At 35.4% G+C, this 21087-nt stretch overlaps 1 protein-coding gene across 2 annotated transcripts in view; it reads left to right on the top strand.

Moving 5' to 3' along the window:
• Positions 1-21087, top strand: part of TMEM135 (transmembrane protein 135) — a 242961-nt gene that overhangs the window by 94856 nt on the left and 127018 nt on the right. For both annotated transcript variants that reach the window (XM_003780838.3, XM_023511656.1), the window contains exon 5: positions 6068-6133. In XM_003780838.3, coding sequence (XP_003780886.1) covers positions 6068-6133 — 66 coding nt within the window. The remainder of the gene's footprint in view (positions 1-6067; positions 6134-21087) is intronic.

Below are 21087 nucleotides of genomic sequence, written 5' to 3'. Positions count from 1 at the left end.
TGCTCTCCATTTCTTTTGATCTTTGCACTCCTGGGCTTCTTCAAAAGCTTTGTCTTCAGTATCAGAGATCCTTTCTTCTGCCTGTTGCTCTCTGTGTTAGGCAAGGCCTGTTGCCCTCTGTTGTCAGATCCTTGATGGCTGCAACCTCTTGTCTCAGTATTTCAAAATCTTTGATCATTTTATCTTTGAAATCGTTGAGTTCTTGAGTCATCTTTTGGATAATTTCTTGAGATACTTTTTGAATAATTTCTTGAGAAAACTTTTAAATAATTTCTTGAGCTCCTAATTCCTTTGTTTCTTCCAGTCTGTTAATCTTATTTGCTATCCACATTCTGAACTCGATTTCTGACATCCCAGTCATTTGCTTGTGGATCAGGTCTTCAATTGTGTCTTCCCATTTTCCCTTGGAGGAGTTGATCTACTCTGGTTATTTGAGTTGCCAGATTTTTTCCGCTGGTTCCGCCCCATGCTGAGTTTACCTTGTTTGGAGGCCTTAGAACCGTTCAGTTGATGGCTTCTTTTGGTTGCCTAGAGAGACAGGCAGAGAGTGTCTGTTGTCTTCTCCCAGTTCTCAGGTGCTGGGGCAGCCGGGGTGCAGTGGAACAGCAGCAGCTTTTAGTTGTATTTTTGGGGTCGCAGCTCACCTCAGGAAGGTTGAAGTGCGCTCTTCAATCTTCTCTCTTGTCTCTGCTCCAAACCATCAGCTAATCTGCTAAGCTTCTGTCCTTTCAGCCTCCTTCTGGGTGCAAGCTTCTATAAAAAGCTGGCTGCAGTCCGCCATCTTGGCTCCGCCCCTCTTCATCATTTTTACAACTGAGTAGTATTCCATGGTATATACCTGTAGCACAGTTGATTAATCTATTCATGTGTTGAAGGGCTTTTGGACTGTTTCTACATCTTTGCAATTGTAAATTGGGCTGCAAGCATCACCTGTACAATGCTAATTTGAAACTTGTAGATCAACAGCAATGTGCTCATAGAAGGGAAGAACTCAATTAAATCCAAGAAGTGGGGGGTCCTCAGGTTCCTACCCCGCTGCAGCAATGTGCAGGACACACTTCCTGAGTGAAGGTCACAACTGCAACTTGAACTTTTCCTTACAAATGCAAACGATGTAACTGATTTGTATGTATCCTTGCATTAATTGGAAATAAAGAAACCCGTAACGGTTTAGATTTAGATCTCTTTTTCTAGCACTTCCTTTCTGAGATTATCCTTCCATTGTCAGTCTCATTGGGCCTCTTTTTCCTGATCCTCTGGCCAGAAAGATGAAATTTCTCTTGGAGTTTGACTGCTTGTACCTCTGCCAGACCAGCGGCCCCTCAGTGGGCTACCCTTGAGACCAAGTGGCTAGAGAAAAAGAGAATGAAAAACGGGCTCCAGATTCTTCCTTTCTGTTTGGACTGTAGAAGCCCCTTTTCCACTTTCCTTTGGTTAGATAGCAGGATTTCTTTTCTCGTTTTGACTGTGTGCCCTGCTGCTGCTCAAACATACAGCTGGGGCCTACCCTTAGGCTGGAGTCAGGAAAAAAACTACAAAACAACGAGGAGTAGACCGGAGTTCCTCCCTCCCTCTATGTTCTCTGACTCATTTGGGCTCTTCTTTTCAGTTTTCTGGATAGAAAGGTAGTGTTTTTCTTAGAGGTGGTGCACTCTATGCTGCAGCTCCTTCAGCCCGGGGGCCCTGAAGCCATCAAGAGGATTTAGGCAGCGGGGAGAGGCTTGGGCTATAGGCAGCTCTCTGGAGAAAAGAAGAGTGAGAATGGTCGGTGGTGCTAATAATTTATATATTTGGGAGGCATATTATTAGCTTTGTATCATACACTGCCTATTTTGTGAGAAGCATATAGCTAATGCTCAGTTTTCCTGTACTTTACATTTTTACCATCATGAGGGAGGAAAACAGCTGATACTTCAAAGCATTAGTATTCAAATAGTTTTCTTCTGTGGCCAGGATTAACTGCTGAGGAGCGCATCAGATTTCTGAAGATGATTGCTAAATTAATTTTCTTGGAATAGTTTATATTTCTATTTTCCTGGTTCTGTCAAGAATGTTAGCATAAATAATCGGTCATATAGCGTGATGTTCTAATTCTGGTTGACTTTTTATATAGTACATTTTTAACTGTCAGTGTTGTCTGCTAATTAATTATTAAGGTAGAATTGGAATTTTCTATTTCCCTTTGAGATATTAATAGTAATGAAATTATCACTTATTGAATATTTACAATTTTTCTTAAATTTATGTATCATTATTCTCATTTGACTGTTGAAGAACAGTAAACATTGTAGATCAAAGAAGTGAAGTTACTTGTCTGAGGCTACCACACACCTTGCAAGGGCAGATCTTGAATTTGAACTAGATAGTCTGTTTCTAAAACCAATTCTCTTAATCCTTATGCTATATTGTTATATATTGTGTAAAGTTCTAGAAATAAATGAATAAAACATGTCATTTATGTCCCGAAGGACCTCCTTGTAGTGAACTAGAACAATAAAGAAATAGTCCTTGAACAGTAATAAATGCTATAATTCTTTGGCATAGATTTTTGTTTTTCATATTGACAGCTGTGATTGAAGCTATTTTATTTCTGGTCTTTTCATTAATCCATTTCATATTTTTATACTTGCAAAGTCAAACTTAATATTGCTCAAACATTTATCTTATGAAGTTCTCTCTCAGTTGGACCTTGGCTTAAATATTTTATGTTTATCTAGCACTTTCACATATTAACACACTGTATGGACCATCTGCAGACAGGTTGATATTAACTATCACTGTTTTACAAATAAGATCAGAGTTTAAATGGCCTGCCTAAGGTTGTCCAGGCATTAAATAGTTGTAAACAAGATAACTAGAACTGTAATTGCTGGACTAATAGGAAACAAATGCATGCTAAATAAAATCATTTTTGTATTTATATTTATAAACTGCATGTTGAAGTAATCCACTTAAATCTTTTGGTAAGATGATGCTTAAATGATTAAAAGTATTATTTATTATAAGAAGATACTTTAAAGATACTGTAATCAGGCTTGGTGCCTGTAGCTCAGTGAGTGAGGCACCAGCCTTATACACCAAATGTGACAGGTTCGAGCCCGGCCTGGGCCTGCTAAAACAACAACTGCAACCAAAAAATAGCCAGGCGTTGTGGTGGGTATGCCTGTAGTCCCAGCTACTTGGGAGGCTGAGGCAAGAGAATTGCTTAAGTCCAAGAATTTGAGGTTGCTGTGAGCTGTGATGCAACGTCACTCTACTGAGGGCTATATAGTAAGACTTTGTCTCAACAACAACAACAACAAAAAGATACTGTAATCATACTACTTTTAACTTAGTACTAAGTCTAATTTTACTTTCTATGCATTAGTTTTGATGAGTTAGAAAGTATTGGACTATACAAACACTTGAGTTTCTTTGTTCAATTTTGATTATTTTCACTTTAGGAGCTACTCACTGTATCATGCTTGTAACATTTTACAGTGTTCTAAAATCCTGTTTTAAAGGTTTTATCTTTGTTGCTGCCAAAATTGTTACTTGGATCTTACTATGTTGTCCAGGCTTGGTTCAAACTCCTGGACTCAAGCAATCCTCCTGCCTCAGCCTCTCGAGTAGCTGGGACGATAAGCACATACCACTGCTCCCAGCTCACTTTTACTTATGTACTTAAAAAAGAAGTATTACCAAGCACTGTCTGTGCATAGTAAAACATAGAGATGACTACTGTTGATCACTCAGGGTATGTCCTTCCAGATCTTTTTTATTTACACACATATATATTCAAACAAGCTCACAAGGATCCAACCAAGATCTTTGCACTGACTTTTGCATTTAGGTTGTTAAGTCTCTGTTATCTAGCACTGTTCTTAAAAGCAGTCTTTCTTGATAATCTTGATAAACAAAGACCTGGCAGTTTTTTTCTCATGCCACTGACAAAAAATGTTGAATGAATGTTTTTAGTATTCAGTCATCTTAGATGTAATAAAAAACTAAGGAAAGGGAAATTTCACTCAAGAATTTGCTATTGGTAAATATATAAATGCTGAGAATTAGTGGAGTACTTTATGGTTTTTGATACTTGTTGTAATTGTTTAGGTGTGAATAAATTAAAAGCAATCTTTCAGTAAGGTCAAAAGAAACTTGCATACTGCACTGCTGTTGTAAAGAAACAAAGGAGGTGTAGCTGGAATGTTAGAATGAGACAGCCTGGCTCGGTGCCTGTGGCTCAAGTGGCTAAGGCACCAGCCACATACACCTAAGGTGGTGGGTAGGTTTGAATCCAGCCCGGGCCCACCAAAAGCAATGATGGCTGCAACCAAAAAATAGCCGGGCGTTGTGATCCTGGCTACTTGGGAGGCGGAGGCAGGAGACTCTCTTGAGCCCAGGAGTTAGAGGTTGCTGTGAGCTGTGATGCCACAGCGCTCTACCCAGGAGGACAGCTTGAGGCTCTGTCTCAAAAAAAAAAAAAAAAAAAGAATGAGACAGCCTTAGAAACAGTGGTGGGAAGAGCTGATGACATAAATCAATTTAGTTGGAAACAAAAGATTGAATTTGGTATTTTTCTACTGGAGAAGGTACATAAAGGAATTTGATCTTCACATTACCTTGGGAGACATTAACAAAAGTAATTTGATTTGTTTTTGAGAAATTGTTGCGTATTTTATCCCAATTACTATTGCCTTTGCCGTCCCCCTTTTGCTCCTTAAATATGTACAGTAACTAGTCTGACCTCCATGTGGACATCCAATTTTCCCGTCATCATTTGTTGAAAAAATTCTCCTTTTCCCCTGAATGAATGGTCTTATTGTCATTGTTGAAAACCATTTGACCATATATATAGAGATTTATTTTTGGCCTTTCTATTTTATTCCATTATATCTATTTCATTGTCTATCTTTAAATAATACCAAAAAAATTTTTTTTTGATTACTGTAGATTTGTAGTAATTTTTAAATCAGGAGAGGTGAGTTCCCCGACTTCTTCTTTTTTTCAAGATTATTTTGTATATTTGAGTTTTCTCGAGGTTCCAAATGGATTTTAGAATGGGTTTTTCTATTTCTGCAAAAGCATTGTTAGGATTTTAATAGGGATTGCACTGAATCTGAGGTTACATTGGGTAGCATTGACATCTTAATAGTCTTGCAAACCATGAGTACAAGATATCTTTCCATTATTTGTGTTTTCTTTAATTTCTTGAAGCAATGTTGTTTTTAGTTTATGGTCTTTCATTTCCTTGTTATCTGAGATTTTTTAAATTTAAATTTTTATTTTTTGAGACAGAATCTCAAGCTGTTGCCCTGGGTAGAGTGCTGTGGTGTCATAGCTTACAACAACCTCCAACTCTCAGGCTCAAGCTATTCTCTTGCCTCAGTTTTTCTATTTTTAGTAGAGATGGGGTCTTGCTTTTTGTTCAATCTGGTCTTGAACTCGTGAGCTCAAGCAATCTACCTGCCTTGGCCTCCCAGAGTGCTGGGTTTGTAGGCGTGAGCCACCACGCCTGGCCGTTACCTGAGATTTTTATTCTTTTTGATGTTACTGTAAATGGAATTCTTTTCTCAGTTTCCTTTTCTGATTGTTTATTGTTGGTATATGGAAAACTATACCTGTTTTAGGATGTTATTTAATATATGACATTTCATTACTTCATTTCTTGTCTTATTTTAATAGCAGACAAGTGAGCTGAACTAAACTCAGATGAATAAATGGCAATGAAACAAAAAACCAGAATAAATGATCATTTCTGAATTGAATCACAACAGTAAATTTTAATTTAATTCTCTTTATCAAGTGGAAGTTTAAACTTATCTAAGTGAACTAATTTGAAACTGTAAACTTGGAAGAACCCAGTATATGAAAATAATCTTTTGAATAATTCAGTTTGAGCTATTGATAACATTAAGACATTGTGAAAATGGTATTTCTGGCATATAATTTGGGGTTTTTAGCTCATATTGTACTTCTCTAAGACATGCAAGTTATATGTAAGAGTATTGGATGTTTTTCACATTTTCGGGTGGGATTTGCTATTTGGTACAGATTACAGCTTATGTATTTTTTTTTTTATTCACAGGCCACAGAAACACTGTTTAGAATGGGTGTGGCAAGAGGAACCATCACAACTTTAAGGAATGGAGAAGTAAGATGAGAATTTTGATAAAATTATTACTTGTTAATTCATAATTTGCAGTTTTTATAATATAAAATGTGGTAAATTCTGTTATGTTTTGTTGAACAAATAGAGAAATACTGGATATACATAATATTGAATGTACCTAATGTTAAAAATCTATTTTTGTTCATAATTATATTGGAACCAGATCTTGGGTTGAAAATAAATTGCTGGGTCTGTTAATCTTTGGTTACCAATTGTTTTTACCCTTAAAAGAAAATAATAACTTCTACAAGTATATATGTTTAATGAAATCAATCTCTTACTTTTTCCTTTCTTCCTAGTTTACATTATGCAGAACTTGTACTTATTTCTTAGGAAAAAATAATTGGAAATGTTGACATTTGCCAGAGAGAGAGAGAGAGAGAGAGAAAATTTTGTCTATTCCTTTGTTTTGATGAGGATCATTTAAGATGCAGAGTCTTAGTTTATTGTTCAAAGATTTTGAATTTTAAGTGTATCTATAAATTCTTCAAAAGATTTTTCTGTCACCTGAAATAAATTTTCATTTCCCATTTCAAAATTATTATAGCCTGATCATGATTCTGTCTGCTTTTTCTTTATTTACTCCCTCACAGAGACGTGTTTAGGTTGAGGTTGACGTTGAATGTAATATCACACTGCCATGTTCCTTTTTCCGTAATTCTAGCAAATACTTAAGGATAAAATATAGCATTCTATGCCAGGATTGAGTTCTGTGTTTTAATGTAGTATTTGTAATTCAGTTAGTTACCTAAATATTTAGTAGTGAGAGGGAGCGATTATCTAAGGCGTTAAGTCGAATTATATTATATATAGTGTGACTATATATTTAATTGGTTGATATATTTATGCATTAGGCATAAATGTGCCATCATTGGAAAAATATATACTCCTAAATATCTAAATGTATATTGCAAATTACTTTAAGTTGTAACATATATTTTGTCTATGGAGAAAGACTTAATTGAACACTTTGTATTCTTAACAAACTGTAGTATGTGGTGATGTTTTAAAAAAGAACATATTTCCAGTAATGAGATTAGACCTATTTGTCTGCTTATATTGTCAGAAAATATGTTTCACATATTAGTAACTACTATATATTTTTTCATAGGGCAGGCAATGAAATTTTGATTTTCTTTTATAGGAAGGTTACAATAATGTATGCAGCACAATTTAATAAATAATCATCTGAGCGTATCAACAGGTATTCAATACTACGTATGTACTCATTTTACTTAATAGGGAGATAATAATTAAAGTAGCCAGGTTTTCATCCATTTCTCCCCCAATTATTGCATATTACATCACATAACTAACCTAGTTAACAGCTATTAAAATTAGACAATGTGTTTTAGCACTCCCTGACCTTCACTTTCTAAAATGAGGTTTAAGTGTAAGATGTACTTATTTCTCTTTCCATTTTAAGAGCTCTGAAAATGGAAGATGTTTTCTAATCAGAGATACCTTATAGTTACCATCTGTTATTTTAATGATTCTTAAATTGGAGATTTCTTTTAAGTCCATGATATTTTAGAGTTGCTAAAATAATATTTTATAGTTTAAAAAGTACAGAGTGATATGTAGTAGAGAATTAGTAAATAGTAGCTAAGATAGGCCACTATCTTAATTTAATGATTTTACTTTGGGATGTAGAGAATTAAGACAAAATACAAATATTGAAAAAATATCTACGCACACAGACAAGTGGCATGGGTTTTTAGGGACAGGGTGCTCATGCTGTGGAAATAGATGATACGTTGTGAGAGGCGCTTACTCAGATAGGAAACACAGTTTTAATTATGAGGAAAAAGAGTCTTGGAGAGGGTGGAAATATAATACTTAGTTCAGGTTGAGTCTGGAACTAACTAGTGTTCAGGTTCCACCTAGAATATTCAATGTTTAAACTCTGTTTTAGTATCAGGGCAATAGCAGAGAATCTGTTTGACAGTAGAAGATCAACTAAAAGGTTAACAATTAGATAGCTTATTTAAAACAGGAGCTGAAATTGCACATTTATCATGTTAGAACATTTATAATATGCTAGGGGAGGAAAGTGGAGAGTCACAAGGAGTTTGTCTGTTCCTAGGGCATTTTAAAAATTATGCTAGCCCAAAACTGCAAAAATATGTGTGTGTGTATTATTTATTTATTTAGAGACAGAGTCTCACTCTGTTACTGTGGATGGAGTGCTGTGCCATCATCATAGTTCACAGCAACATCAAACTTTTGGGCTCAGGTGAATCCTGAGTAGCCTCAGCCTCTCAAATACCTGGGACTGTAGGTGCCCTCCGTGACTCCCATTTAGTTTTCTGTTTTTAGTAGAGATGGGTCTTGCTTTTGCTCAGTCTAGTCCTGATCTCCTGAGTTCAAGCAGTCCTCCTGCCTCGGCCTCTCAGACCGCTAGGATTACAGGCATGAACTACTGGGCCTGCTCAAAATATTTGTTAATATTGTTAATATTTGTAGATATTTATTGGTAATTTTATGGCATAATATCATGTAGGAGAAATAAAGATTGGCATATTCAAAGTACAGAAATATCAGTCTTTGTGTAAATTTGTAATCTAGGTGCATGATGACAATGAAATTCGCATGTACTTCCTTCTCTCTGTTCTGGGTTTAGTGCTGCATTTTGTCTACTTATTATACATTTCTGCTTAGATGTTTTAACAGGTTTTGAGATTAGAAAACATGTTTTTCCTCTTTAAAGTATGATAGTTTGAAACTTACCTTATAGGTAGTACTGTATCATAGGAGTGAGTATAGGAACAGAAGAGTGTGAAATTATCTTTTAAATCCTCATCATAACTTTGCAAGGGAGAAATTATAATGGCCATAACTTAATAGATAAACTGAAGCTCAGAGAAATTAAACATTTTACTTACGGTCAAGCAGCTAGGAAAGGAGAAAGCTAGGATCCCAGTTTTCAAAGCCCATTCATTGCGCTATACACTGTTAATTTCCCTGGATGTACAGTAATTCATGTGGAGTTTTCTAGTCATGGTTAGCCCTGTTTAATTGTAATTAGTTTGACAAGTGAAAAATAGGATTGTAGTTAGTACCTTCAAGAATTAGCAATGATTTTTATCATTCTAATTGTTATGGCTATCTTTTTATGTATATAATGTGACACGTGGCTTAAAGTGAATAAGAAAAATACGTTCTAGTCCTTTATAAATCCATTACTTCATTGATTGTTTAACCATGTTGGTGTTCCGTAAAGTCCTATGTGTAGAGTAGCTGGGTCTTTGTATTTTGATCGAATTACATAAGTCAGAAAGCAGACCATTTTTCTGGGTAGAATTTTTTTATGTGTTTCTTTTTTTGAAAAGCTAATTTTTAAAATAAGCATACCAATAAATAGTTATTGAATGCACTTGGCTCAAAAGTGATATTTTTTTGTATTTCTTTAGGAAAGGTATTCTATTTTCTGCCTTTCAGGTGTTTTAAATATAGGGTACAACAAGTATTTTATTAGAAGATAAAGTTAGTCTCTTAAATTCATGTATTTTTGTAATTCCCTACTTTTAAAATATAACTTGAGACTAGCATAAAGCAGAAATTAGTATTCTTTTTATTTAATTTTCCTAATCCAAAATTTGAAAAAAGAAAAAATTTTAACAATTCTTTATCCTGCGATAAAGGTAGGATTTCAAACTCTGGGTCTTAATTCCTTTACTTTCTGTTTTTTAGCTGATAACCATATATCCTTCTTTTAGTAATGGCAGGAGTCACTGAGAACATGCAATGAATAAACTAAATGACTTTCTTTAGCCAGTCGGGAAGGAGTGACTAAGGAGTTAAGTCCAATTAGTGATTAAGTCAAATTAATAGTTGATTCATCTGTTATGGTTTTATTAAATTTTTGAATATTTTGAGTTTTTAAAATATCAGGCATATCTATTTTTATTTTCTCAAAAATTTTAAATTTCTATGTATGTGTGTTTATCATTACATTTGGAATTTTGGAGAGCTTCATGAATGGAAAGATAAACAATCCCTGCCTGTTTATTCAGCTGGTATTTAGTGAGCACTTACATATTCGTGGCATCGTTTTAGGTGCCTGTGATCTACCAGTGAACAAAACTGATCAATATCCCTGTTTTTTTCGAGTTTATATTCTAGGCTGTTAATAGCTTATGTTCTAATTATGGAAGAAAATTAAGAAGACATAGAAAGCTCTCAGGAAGTAATTATAGTTATAGAACTCCAATAGAAGACATAAACAAGTATGTAGTTTAAAAGTACAAGTAGTTTAAATAATGATGGAAGAAATAAGTAATTAGTAGGGTTAAGTTAGTTCAGAAGAGTTCTTAAAGGAGGTTCATTTTAAATTGAGCCTTAAAGAAACTGATGAGCATTACTGAAGGAGGAGTCAGCAGGCGTTGCGACTTAGGAGAGACAATATGAGAAGAGGTGCAGTGATGGGGACAGGCAACTTTTCTTATTATAGAATCAAAGAGGAAAGCAGGGGCAGGGTGTCTTGTTGAAGAGAAGGAACATTTGTTGGGTGTTTATCGTATGTTCTAAGTACTTTAGAATTATTCAACTCATTTGTACAGCAAAACAGCGTTCCATTTTAGGTATTCTTATCACCATTTTTCCCCCAAAGTAGATATTTGAAATTTGCAAAAAAGGAAAAAAGTGTGATTTTTAAAAAATCACATTTCTTTGAGGTTTTGTGATATGGTTTATGCTACTAATTATTAATTTGTGGTAGAATCAAGAATTAGTATTCTATCTCCTTCGAAACTGGAGTAGCCAGCCTCCTGTATTGGAAAGACGACAGTCTGCATGGCCGTAGTTCTGGGTTCTCCTTCCGTCTTGACCTTGGGCAACTCACAACTGCAGATTCATCCTTTCAAAGTTTGCAAGCATGGTAAAGTCTTGCGTTTAAACAAGCATGGTAAAGTCTTCCATTTAACATCATTAATAGGTTCTAGGAAACTGCAACTTGAAGTGAAACAACATATGACAGGTCCTCCAATAGCATCCTTTCATTCAATGTCGTTTCGCTGTGGGGTTAATAAGAAATAAAATAGCTTTGCCATGTATTGTTTTGCTTAAAGTAGGAGTTTCCAAGAGCCTGTTGACACATTAGGGAAGGACGTGCTGCATGCGCACAAGTCTCCCAATCTTCTTTCTAATGTGGTGGGAAGAAATGAGTTTTGATTATAAAACAGAACGTTTGTGATAACTGAAGTGACTGGCCATCCCTTGCAGGGTGATGAAATATTAAAAGAGGCTTCAGGGAGGTTGTGGGAATATTATCTTGCTCATGTTGGAAAACATTTCTTTGTTTAAAACTTATTTTAATTTTCTGGTTTTCAGCCATATGTTGTAAACCAAACAATTTATTTAATAGCCATCATTCTGGATGGTATTGCTATTGAACTGCCAGAGGTAGAAAACTGATCTAAGTATCATCTTGATGTTTTTTCTTTTGTTCTTTAATTACACCAATCAGAATAACATTATATTTTGTCAGGTGCTTAGAAAATTTACCATCCTTAGCAGAATTACATCATAAAACATTGAACTTCAGAACTTGCATTTTATTTTTGCTGAAATATTTTAATTTTTGTCATTGAATCTGTTTTAAATAGCTTATCATGTTATGTACATTATTTCATACTCCTGATGGACAAACAGTTAATTTTGAGAATTTTGGTACATATAAAGAAGGCCAGGGGCCAAACTGAGGTTTTTTAAAATATCAGATCGCAGTGTTTAAGTTTGGTGGTCTTATCTTTACCAACTCTCTGTGTGCCTTTCTATACGGAGATAATTATCTTTTGAAATACGCTTATTTTCTTCATAATAGTAACTCTGCTTTTTGATTTCAGTACAAAAATAAATGTGCCATAATTTTATTCTTAAACAAAATAAACAATATCTGGATAATGTCTGCCTATCTTTGGGACACTTAGGTTTTATTTTTCAAAAATTAGAAAAGTTTTTGAAGATAACATCAGTTTGTTTTGATCCTAATAGGAAGAGCTTTAGGCCAGGAAAGCAATTATTTCCACATGGGTGAGGCCAGTCCTAACTACTGCCCCTATACCAACGATCCACTAAAGTTAAACTTGTCTACCTTGGTTATATAGATACATGTAGTTCAATGCATTAGAAAATACAGGCACTATTTAAAAAAATAAAGAGTTTAGATATATAGAAAATGTTTCTTTGTATAAAAGCATTCAAAAGAATTTTGCATGTGAGAGTTCAATAGGAAGGAACTTAAGCTTTCTGAATTATCAAAGAAATTTAACTTTATACATATGTGTAGGTATGTGTGTTATACACACACACATATACATAGTTTCTACATCATTTTTCTCTTTTTTTGTTGATGTTCTAATTAGATGAGTTTGCTATATAGTGGCAAGTATTAGGTGGTTCAGTAGGGATGTGGTGGTCAGAATAGAGAAAATTATTATTTAGTGATAAAGATAGCATTAATTTAAAGAAGAGATTATATAGATTTCCACTCATTCTAGAATTGAAGCGGATTGAAGTCAACGGGAAGGATTGTTTAGGGAACTTGAGGAGTAGAGGAATTGAAAAACGTCTGGTTTAGGGACTGTTGCTATAGTGGTTTCAGCCTGTTTGGAACTGAAGTCAGATCATAGTGTGGTGGCAAATGAATGAGTGGGATGTGGGAAGGAATAGGGTTCACATCTGTGCTCCTCTTTTCTCTTGAAGGCTTCAAGAGGAGAATTAAGGAAGGATAGTAAGAGGGAAAGATCAGGGGTTGAAAAGCAGTGGATCTGAGGCCGGGCACAGTAGGTTCATGCTCCTAATCCTAGCACTTTGAAAGGCTGAGGTGGTAGGATTGCTTGAGCTCAGGAGTTTGAGACCAGCCTGAGCAAGAGTGAGACCCTGGCTCTACTAAAATTGAAAAATTAGCTGGGCATTGTGACAGGCTGCTTGGGAGGGTGAGGCAGAAGGATTATTTGAACCTAGGAGTTTGAGATTGCTGTGAGCTAGGCTGATGCCATGGCACTATAGAGTAGGGAACAGAGGGACACTCTGTCTCAAAGAACCGAAGGGAAAGAACCCCTCGCACCCCAGGGAATCCCATGTATATAATAGCGTCGTCTATTTTCTTTCCTTATTGTTTGAGGTATCCTACTGGCCAGAGCTGAATGCAGATCTGACCTTAATTTAATATATATGATAGTTCTTTTGATATAATTTTCAGTAATGGATTGTAAGATTATCAAGTCAAAAACATTTAAAAGGCAAAATCACAATTGAACTTAAAGTCTGTAGTAGAGCTAATGAGAGCATATAAGGCATGGCTAACCCTAGATTGTCCCAAATTAAAACACTCCCCCTTCTTTGTAAAGTCTTTTTCATAAAACTGTAAATGTGGACATAATTCATTCTATGCATGTGAGTTTTCTAACCTATTTAACATTGCTAATGTGACAGCATTCTTCTGTAATGGTATGTTCTCATGACATTCAGAATCCTTCACTTTCTGTTATTTTTTCAGTGATTATTGAATATAGTATTTGTTATTTATTATGAGAATACAGAATGAAGAAATATCTGATTATTACCATTTTTAAAATGCCTTCCACAATCTTGGAAACTTATTGATAAGATTTTCTTTGCTTTTTAAACAGGGTTATTGAAGTATAATTTACATACCATAAATTATACTCATTGCAAGTATATTTAAAAGCACATTTATAGAGTTGTACAGCCATCATCCAATCGATATTTCTATCACCCTAAGAACTGTCTGTTGCTGTCACTTTCCACTGCTACTCCCAGCCTCAGGTAGCTCCTTCGCCTTTTGTATCTTGTTCCGTTTCCACCTTCTGTGGATGGGTTGTACCACAGTCCTGACATTAATTATCTATGAAATAGCATCATACTCTATAGGTTTAAGGCTCAGCCTTTCCAGAAGACTGGTTACCTTCAGATGCCAGCCACTGCCTCTGGGAAGACTGGCACTTTCGATGGCTGACCATAAACTGAGGGATTTCTACAGTTCCCTTGGGGTCAATAATACACTAAAGTGACTCAAAGCACTCATTAAAAATGTTACAGTTTCATTTTAAAGGGTACAAATAGGACAAAGTCTGGAAAGGACCTGACTGCAGAGCTTCGGCGCCGTCTCCGTCTGGAGGGTGTATCACCTCCTCTGTGTGCTGGTGTGTCCACCAGTCAAAGGCTCCCCCAACCTTCATGTTCAGAGTTTTTCTTAGCGTTTCCTTATGTAGGTGTGATTGATTCATTACCCACAGGCATGCGTTCAAGTTCCGGTCCCTTTCCTGTCCCTGGAGGTTAGGTTAGCCCAGAGTTCCAATCCTCTACTCCTGTGCTTGGTTTTCCTGGTGACCATCCCTTCCTGGAGTTGTCATCTTGACCCCCTCATTAGCATGACAAAGATACTGCTGTGTCTCAGGAAATCCAGTGATTTTTGAAGCTCTGTGTCAGAGACTAAGTCCAGATATATTTTTTTATTATACCACAATATACAGACTTGCTTTTCCCAAAAATTTTATATGCAAGAATTATAAAGTATGTGCTTGCTTATGACTAATTTCATTGCCTTAACATGTTTTTAGGGTCCATTTATATCAATATCCTCCCCGCCCCCCATGGCTGAATAGTATTTCCCTGGATAGACAGATAACATTTGTTTATCCATTATCCAGTTAGTAGACATTTAGATTATTTTCAGCTATTATGAATAGTACTTCTGTGATCATTTGCATAGAAGACTTTGTGTTGCCATATGTTTTAATTTCTCTTGAGTTGATGCCTAAGAATTGCTAAGCCATAGAGTAACTTGAACAAAAAGTAGCTGTTCTAATTTACATTCCTACTGGCAAGGAATAAAGATTTCAATTTGTTAATATCTTTGCCAACATTTGGTATTATCAGTCTTTTTGATTATAGTCATTTTAGAAATGTTTAGTACTATCTTATTTTAGCTGTAATTTGTTTTTCCCTAATGATAAATGATGTTGGGCCTTTTTTTCATGGTGTTTATTGGTCATTTGTATATATTTTGTGAAATGTATCATAAATACCCAGTTTTTCATTTGGTTCATAGGAGGCGATTTTTAAAAAATTCTAATTCTAAATACAACTCTCTTATCAGATATAGGTGTTGAAAATATGGTTTTTTAGAAAGAGTTTGAGGATTGTTTTTCCATTTTCTAAGATGTAGAAAGCACAATCTGTCTGTCTCTCCCATGGGTCACAACTGAAAACTCTGGGCAGAGTCTGTAGAGGTCCAGAAGAGTAAGTGCTCTCAAGAGGGTTGGAAGGAGATGAAGCCCGAGATGTGACCTTTTGGCAGGTTTCCTGGATTTCTCTCCCTTTGTCTCCCAGTTTAGGCTTTGCGGCATCCCTATTCTTGGTCTGTACAGTGAGTCAGATAGAAAAAGCTCCAGGAGAAATCCTTTCTTACTTTGTTTATGATCAGAAAACTTGAAAGAAGGCCCCTACATGAAGAAAACTGTGTAGAAAAATCACTGTTTTGGGTGTTGCCTGTGGCTCAAGGAGCAGGATGCCAGCCTCACATACCGGAGGTGGTGGGTTCAAACCTGGCCCCGGCCAAAAAAAAAGAAAAAGAAAAATCACTGTTTTCTTTGTGTATTTTGTTTTTTGTTTTACTTTTCTAATGAGACCCAGGTAGTCCTCACTCATTAGGGTGTCCTCCTGCAATGGTCGTGGTGGTGACAATGGCAGCTATGACCAGAGAAACTGGATAAAGGGGCCCTATTGTCCAAAGTGTGTGTGTGGGTGAATATCTGTTACTTTTTTTCCTTTTTTTTTTTTTTTTTTTTCAGTTTTTGGCCAGGGCTAGGTCACCTCCGGCGTATGGGGCTGGCATCCTACTCTTTTGAGCCACAGGCGCCACCTATCTGTTACTTTCTGGTTTCTTTATTTTTCTTACCATTTCATCCCTGAGGCTGATGTGGTTACAGGAACCATATGACTGGGTGTGGAGGCAGAATAGAATTAAGAACAAGAAGAAGAAAGAGAAAAAGATGATGTAAATCTGTGAATGAAGTCCTAGACTCATCCCTGAGCTGAACATGTGTGAACTTACTCAAGGAGACAAAATAAATGGTTTGAGAACTGAAGCCTCATGGTGCTGTCCCAGATTGGCCTTTGGGCGATGCAGATGAGTAGCATTGAAAAGATTTGGGAAATTGAATTGGCAGTGACATCACAGTCTGGAGAATGTGAGTTGAGATTTGTGGTTTGAACCTAACAGGGTTGATTGCCAACAACAACAGCATTAAAAACAAAAACAAAAGCAGATCAATTCTCCAGAGGACAGAGAGCCTTTAACATCATCAAGAGTGTTGTAACACAATATTTAGTCTCTAGGATACTCAATTATTTGGCATACTAACAACCAGGGAAAAACTGTCTCAGGAATTGACAGATGTCCTGGAGATGACCTACCTGTAGGAATTAGGAGGCAGAGTTTTTGCAGCACCTGTTATAAATCTGCTACATTTTGAAATGAGTGGAAAGACTGAAGTTCTCGTCAAAGAAATAGAAAGTATCAAAATAACAAATGAAATTTTAGGATAGAAAATTAAAATAACTTAAGTTTATTAAATATTAATTAAAACTTCACTAGATGAATTCAGTGGAAAAATAGAAATGACAGAAGAAAGATTAAAGGAAGTTAAAGAAAGATCAATAGAAACTGTCCTCTCTGCACGGGAAAGGGAAACAGACTGATTAAAGGAGCAGAGTGTAGGGATCTGTGGGGCAACAGAAGAGGGCTAACTTGTGCATCCTAAGAGACCCAGAGGAGAGGACAAGCAGATTGGTTTAGAAAAAATATTTGAAGAAATAATGGCTGGACACTTCCACCTTTGGTGGAAGACATTTATTTACAGATTCATAAAGGTCAGTAAACTCCAAAATGCTAAATAGTGTATGATTCCATTTGTATGATACTCTGCAAAAGCAGAGCGTTAAGGATGGAGAACAGATCAGTGGTTGCCAGTGAAGGGAGGGACAGAACAAGAGGATTTTGGGGGTGATAAAGCTTCTTCTGTATCATGGTAGGGAGCACATATAGAGCGGTACACCATAAAGTGAATTGTATTGTCGGAGAATGAAGAAGTATTCTTAAGACAAAGAAGTATATTGAAAGGCAGTAGCATTTACAACACTCTGGTTCCTGTAATTTCTCCTGGACCATTGAAGATTAAGGAGCACAATTAGGGAGACCAGTTCTGTATATTCTCTTAGGAGAATTGAATCCTTATTGTCTGTATTTCTATATGATATTAAAGTATTCAATTTTCTTTTGAATGAGGGTGGTGATTTTTTAAAAAAGAGAATTATTATGGAAAAATGGGAGTAGTAAACCATAATATTCTTAATAAAGTGTCAGAAAAAAATTTAAAAGTGTTTGCCAAAAATGAAAGTTCAGAATGGTATTTTTGTGTGTAGTGATATTAAACAGTGTTATACCAAAGTCTGTTTTATTGTCTTTCCATGCAAACTTGTTTAGTACTTTTGTTTGCTGAAAAGAAATGTGTTAATATATGTTTTTATTTCCTCTCAATAATAGATATAGTATATTTTGTGTGACTTACATGCTATTTTTTTTTTGAAAAATCCTGTATTTTTTAAAAAGATGAGAAGAAATCAAAATGCTGCTTTAAGTTATGATTATTGTTCTTTGGTCAGATTTATGATATCGATTCTCTCATATATTATTGGTTGTTGAATATACCCTGTAATAATTTCATAGACCTGCTATAATAAAATGATTTATTGGTAACATCTTAATAAGTTTCTGTGAGCTATAAGTGATGAGAAATACGTGTTCGTGGGCAAGAATTTGAAAGTCCTTAGATTGCCAGTCCCTGGAGATACAGTGGATATTTCTGTTTGCTTTTCTTTTTTTTGCAGTTTTTGATAATAAAATAACTGACTTTAATGTTACTATGATAGGATGTCTGAAGGTATTTTCCGTCAGTCACTAGTTATTATTTTAATGGAAGATCAGATTTGCTTTAGGAAATATTTTTTCTTTAGAATATTATTGTATTTTTAAACTGTGGTTTGGATACAGGTGAATGAGTAATAAGGAAGTTATAGTTCTTGCTTTCACAGATCTCACTTTTAAAAATGTTGTTTCATTTGTGTTTCTTTTTATTTTTCTCTTGAATATTTACTGTTAAGTATTTTAAATGTGATTTTTCTGTGTTAAATAGCTTATTTTCATATAGAATTTAAGTAAAATTATTGTTTGGTCTTACTATGGTATTACATGGAGTTTTTCCTTTTTTAAAAAATTATTGTTTGGGAATCATTGAGGGCCCAAAGAATTAGGTTACACTGATTGCGGTTGTTAGGTAAAGTCTGTCTTGTAATTGTATCTTGCCCCCAGGAGGTGTGCCATACACTGCCCCCCCCCACCCCCCTTGCTCACTCCCCTACCCCCTCACCTTGTATTAGCTCCTCTGCTGCCTTCATATCAGAATCGAGTACATTGGATTCTTGCTTCTGCATTCTTGTGATGCTTTACTAAGAAGAATGTGTCCGCCTCTATCTAGGTTAATTGGAGTTTTTCTTTATCATACACATATGATCTTTTAGAATTTAGTTACATTTAATTTTAACGGAACATAATCCCATTGTCCCATAAAAGACAGTTACAGAGTTACTAACTGAAACTAAAAAATTCAAGTATCTAAATTGTAGCTGTCCAAATGACTGATTTCTTTCAATTAGCTTGAGTCAGTAACCACTAAAATTTTTTTCTTTCTCTACATTCTGTAGTAAAGATAAAGTCAAGTAAAATATACCTCATAATTTTTTTTTTTTTTTTCCCAAGACAGTCTCAAGCTATTGCCCTGGGTAGAGTGCTGTGGCGTCATAGCTCATAGCAACCTCAAACTCTTGGGCTTAAGTGATTCTCTTGCCTCTCAGCCTCCCAAGTAGCTGGGACTACAGGTGCCCACCACAACGCCTGGTTGTAGTTGTCTTGTTGTTTGGCAGGCCCAGACTAGATTTGAACCTTCCCGCTCCCATGTATGTGACTGGCGCCCTAGCTGCTCAGCTACAGGTGCTGAGCCAGCTTATGATGTTTTAATTTCTAAAATACTTTTTTTCTGAAAAGTTGTTATGGTTGAACCATCTGATAAAAGTAAACTTTTTGGCAGTTGGATTTTTGGAGGGATAATTGAAATATATGAATTAACACCGAAACTTGTGAATGGACATACTTGCTGTAAGCTATTAACACGGGAAACTCAAGAATTAAATTATATTTTTTATTTTCAGAGCATATTCAGTGAATATTGTCTAGAAAAGTTTTGCAGCCCCTTTCAAATATTTTAGAATTTCTTTAATTCAAAAAGCATATTTAGTCACAGTTATTTTATTTTTTTTCTTTTGGAAGATTATTTTAAGGGAAATTAAAACCTTTTCCCTGATATTTATTTGTGAATTATCTATGATTCAAAAAATTCATCAGTAAAATTAAAGAATAGATATGTGGATATTACATGTATGTGTACTTTATCTACAGACTGATTTCTAGTAGCCTTTCTATTTAATATTAGTTGAATAATTGGGTTATTTATTTATTTCTGTTAGTGCCAAATTTAAATAAACTTTAATAGTTTAGGATTAAAATCTTGGCTCCAACCTGTGTGTAACTTTGGGCAAGTTACTTAATCTTTCTGTGCTTCACTTTCTCATTTGAGAGACTTGCGCTCATAAAAGTACCTACTTCACTGCATTTGTGTGGAAATTATGTTAATCAACAAATGAACCTTTTGTAGAACAATTTCTGATACATAGAAGTACCACATGCATTTACTATTTTCAGTAGTTATGTAGTAAGTATAATAAATATAACAAATGACTACTAAAAACCTCCTTAGACCTAGGTGTCAAAATGAGTCTATAAGGATGCCTAACATTTATCCACTAAAATGAAGAAAATATGCTTTTGTTTTTTGCCTGTTATTGCCTGGAAGTCCTTACAGCTCATGTTTTTTGCTGTATACCTCTTTTTCTTGGGGAGAGGGTTAATTATGTTTTATTCAGTAAAGTTTTGGGTCTTTAATAGTAATAGAGTATAACTTTAATTATTGCTCTGTGAAAAATGCATAATGAGGAATTGGTAATTTTGTATGACAGAATGGCTTTTGGGTGAGAATTATATAGAGGAAAGAATCTGACTACTGTAGGTCTTTAAAAGCAAGAGCAATACCTAATGAATTTTAGGATATTAGTGTTTAGTCCATGTAGTAAATGAAGACGCTTCTAGTGCTAAGTGTGTTTTAGGAAATACAGACATGGCAGATTGTGTGGTCTTCACGTCTGTTGCACACACTTGCTGCCCTGCCTCCCTTCTCACTGAAATGTTCTTGTGCTCTGTAAGGGACGTTATATGTGATGAGGTTGTCATCTTTATTATGTATATGTTGCTTTCTATATTAAATGACTGTTGCTTCTGTCCCAACACATGGAATATCGATGTGTTAAACACTCTTGGAGGTAAACATTAGTTTATAATAATTTTTTTTTAATTGAGATAGAGTCTTGCCCTGTTGCCCAGGCTAGAGAGCAGTGGTGTGGTATGAGCTCACTACAGCCTTGAACTCAGGGGCTCAAGCAATCTATCTTCCTGCCTCAGCTTCTGGAATAGCTAGAACTACAGTGTATGTCTCCATGCCTGCCTGGCTAATTTTGTTTGTACTAGGAGGTTCTTGCTGTGATGCATAGACTGGTCTCGAACTCCTGGGCTTAAGGAGTTATATATGAACCTCCAAAAGTGCTGGGACACAGGCATGAACCATCACGCCTGACCAAGAATTTAATATGATATTATTTAATATACTCAAGTATTAACACACATTGGTTTATTTTTCGTAAAACCCAATATGCACACATTTTCTTTGCAAAATAAAAAATTG

This window comes from Otolemur garnettii, unplaced genomic scaffold (genome assembly GCF_000181295.1).
Source record: "Otolemur garnettii isolate 467f Iridium unplaced genomic scaffold, OtoGar3 scaffold00001, whole genome shotgun sequence".
NCBI classification, from domain to species: domain Eukaryota; kingdom Metazoa; phylum Chordata; class Mammalia; order Primates; family Galagidae; genus Otolemur; species Otolemur garnettii.
The sequence above is the reverse complement of the archived record's forward strand: the minus strand, read 5'-3'. Positions and strand labels throughout refer to the sequence as shown.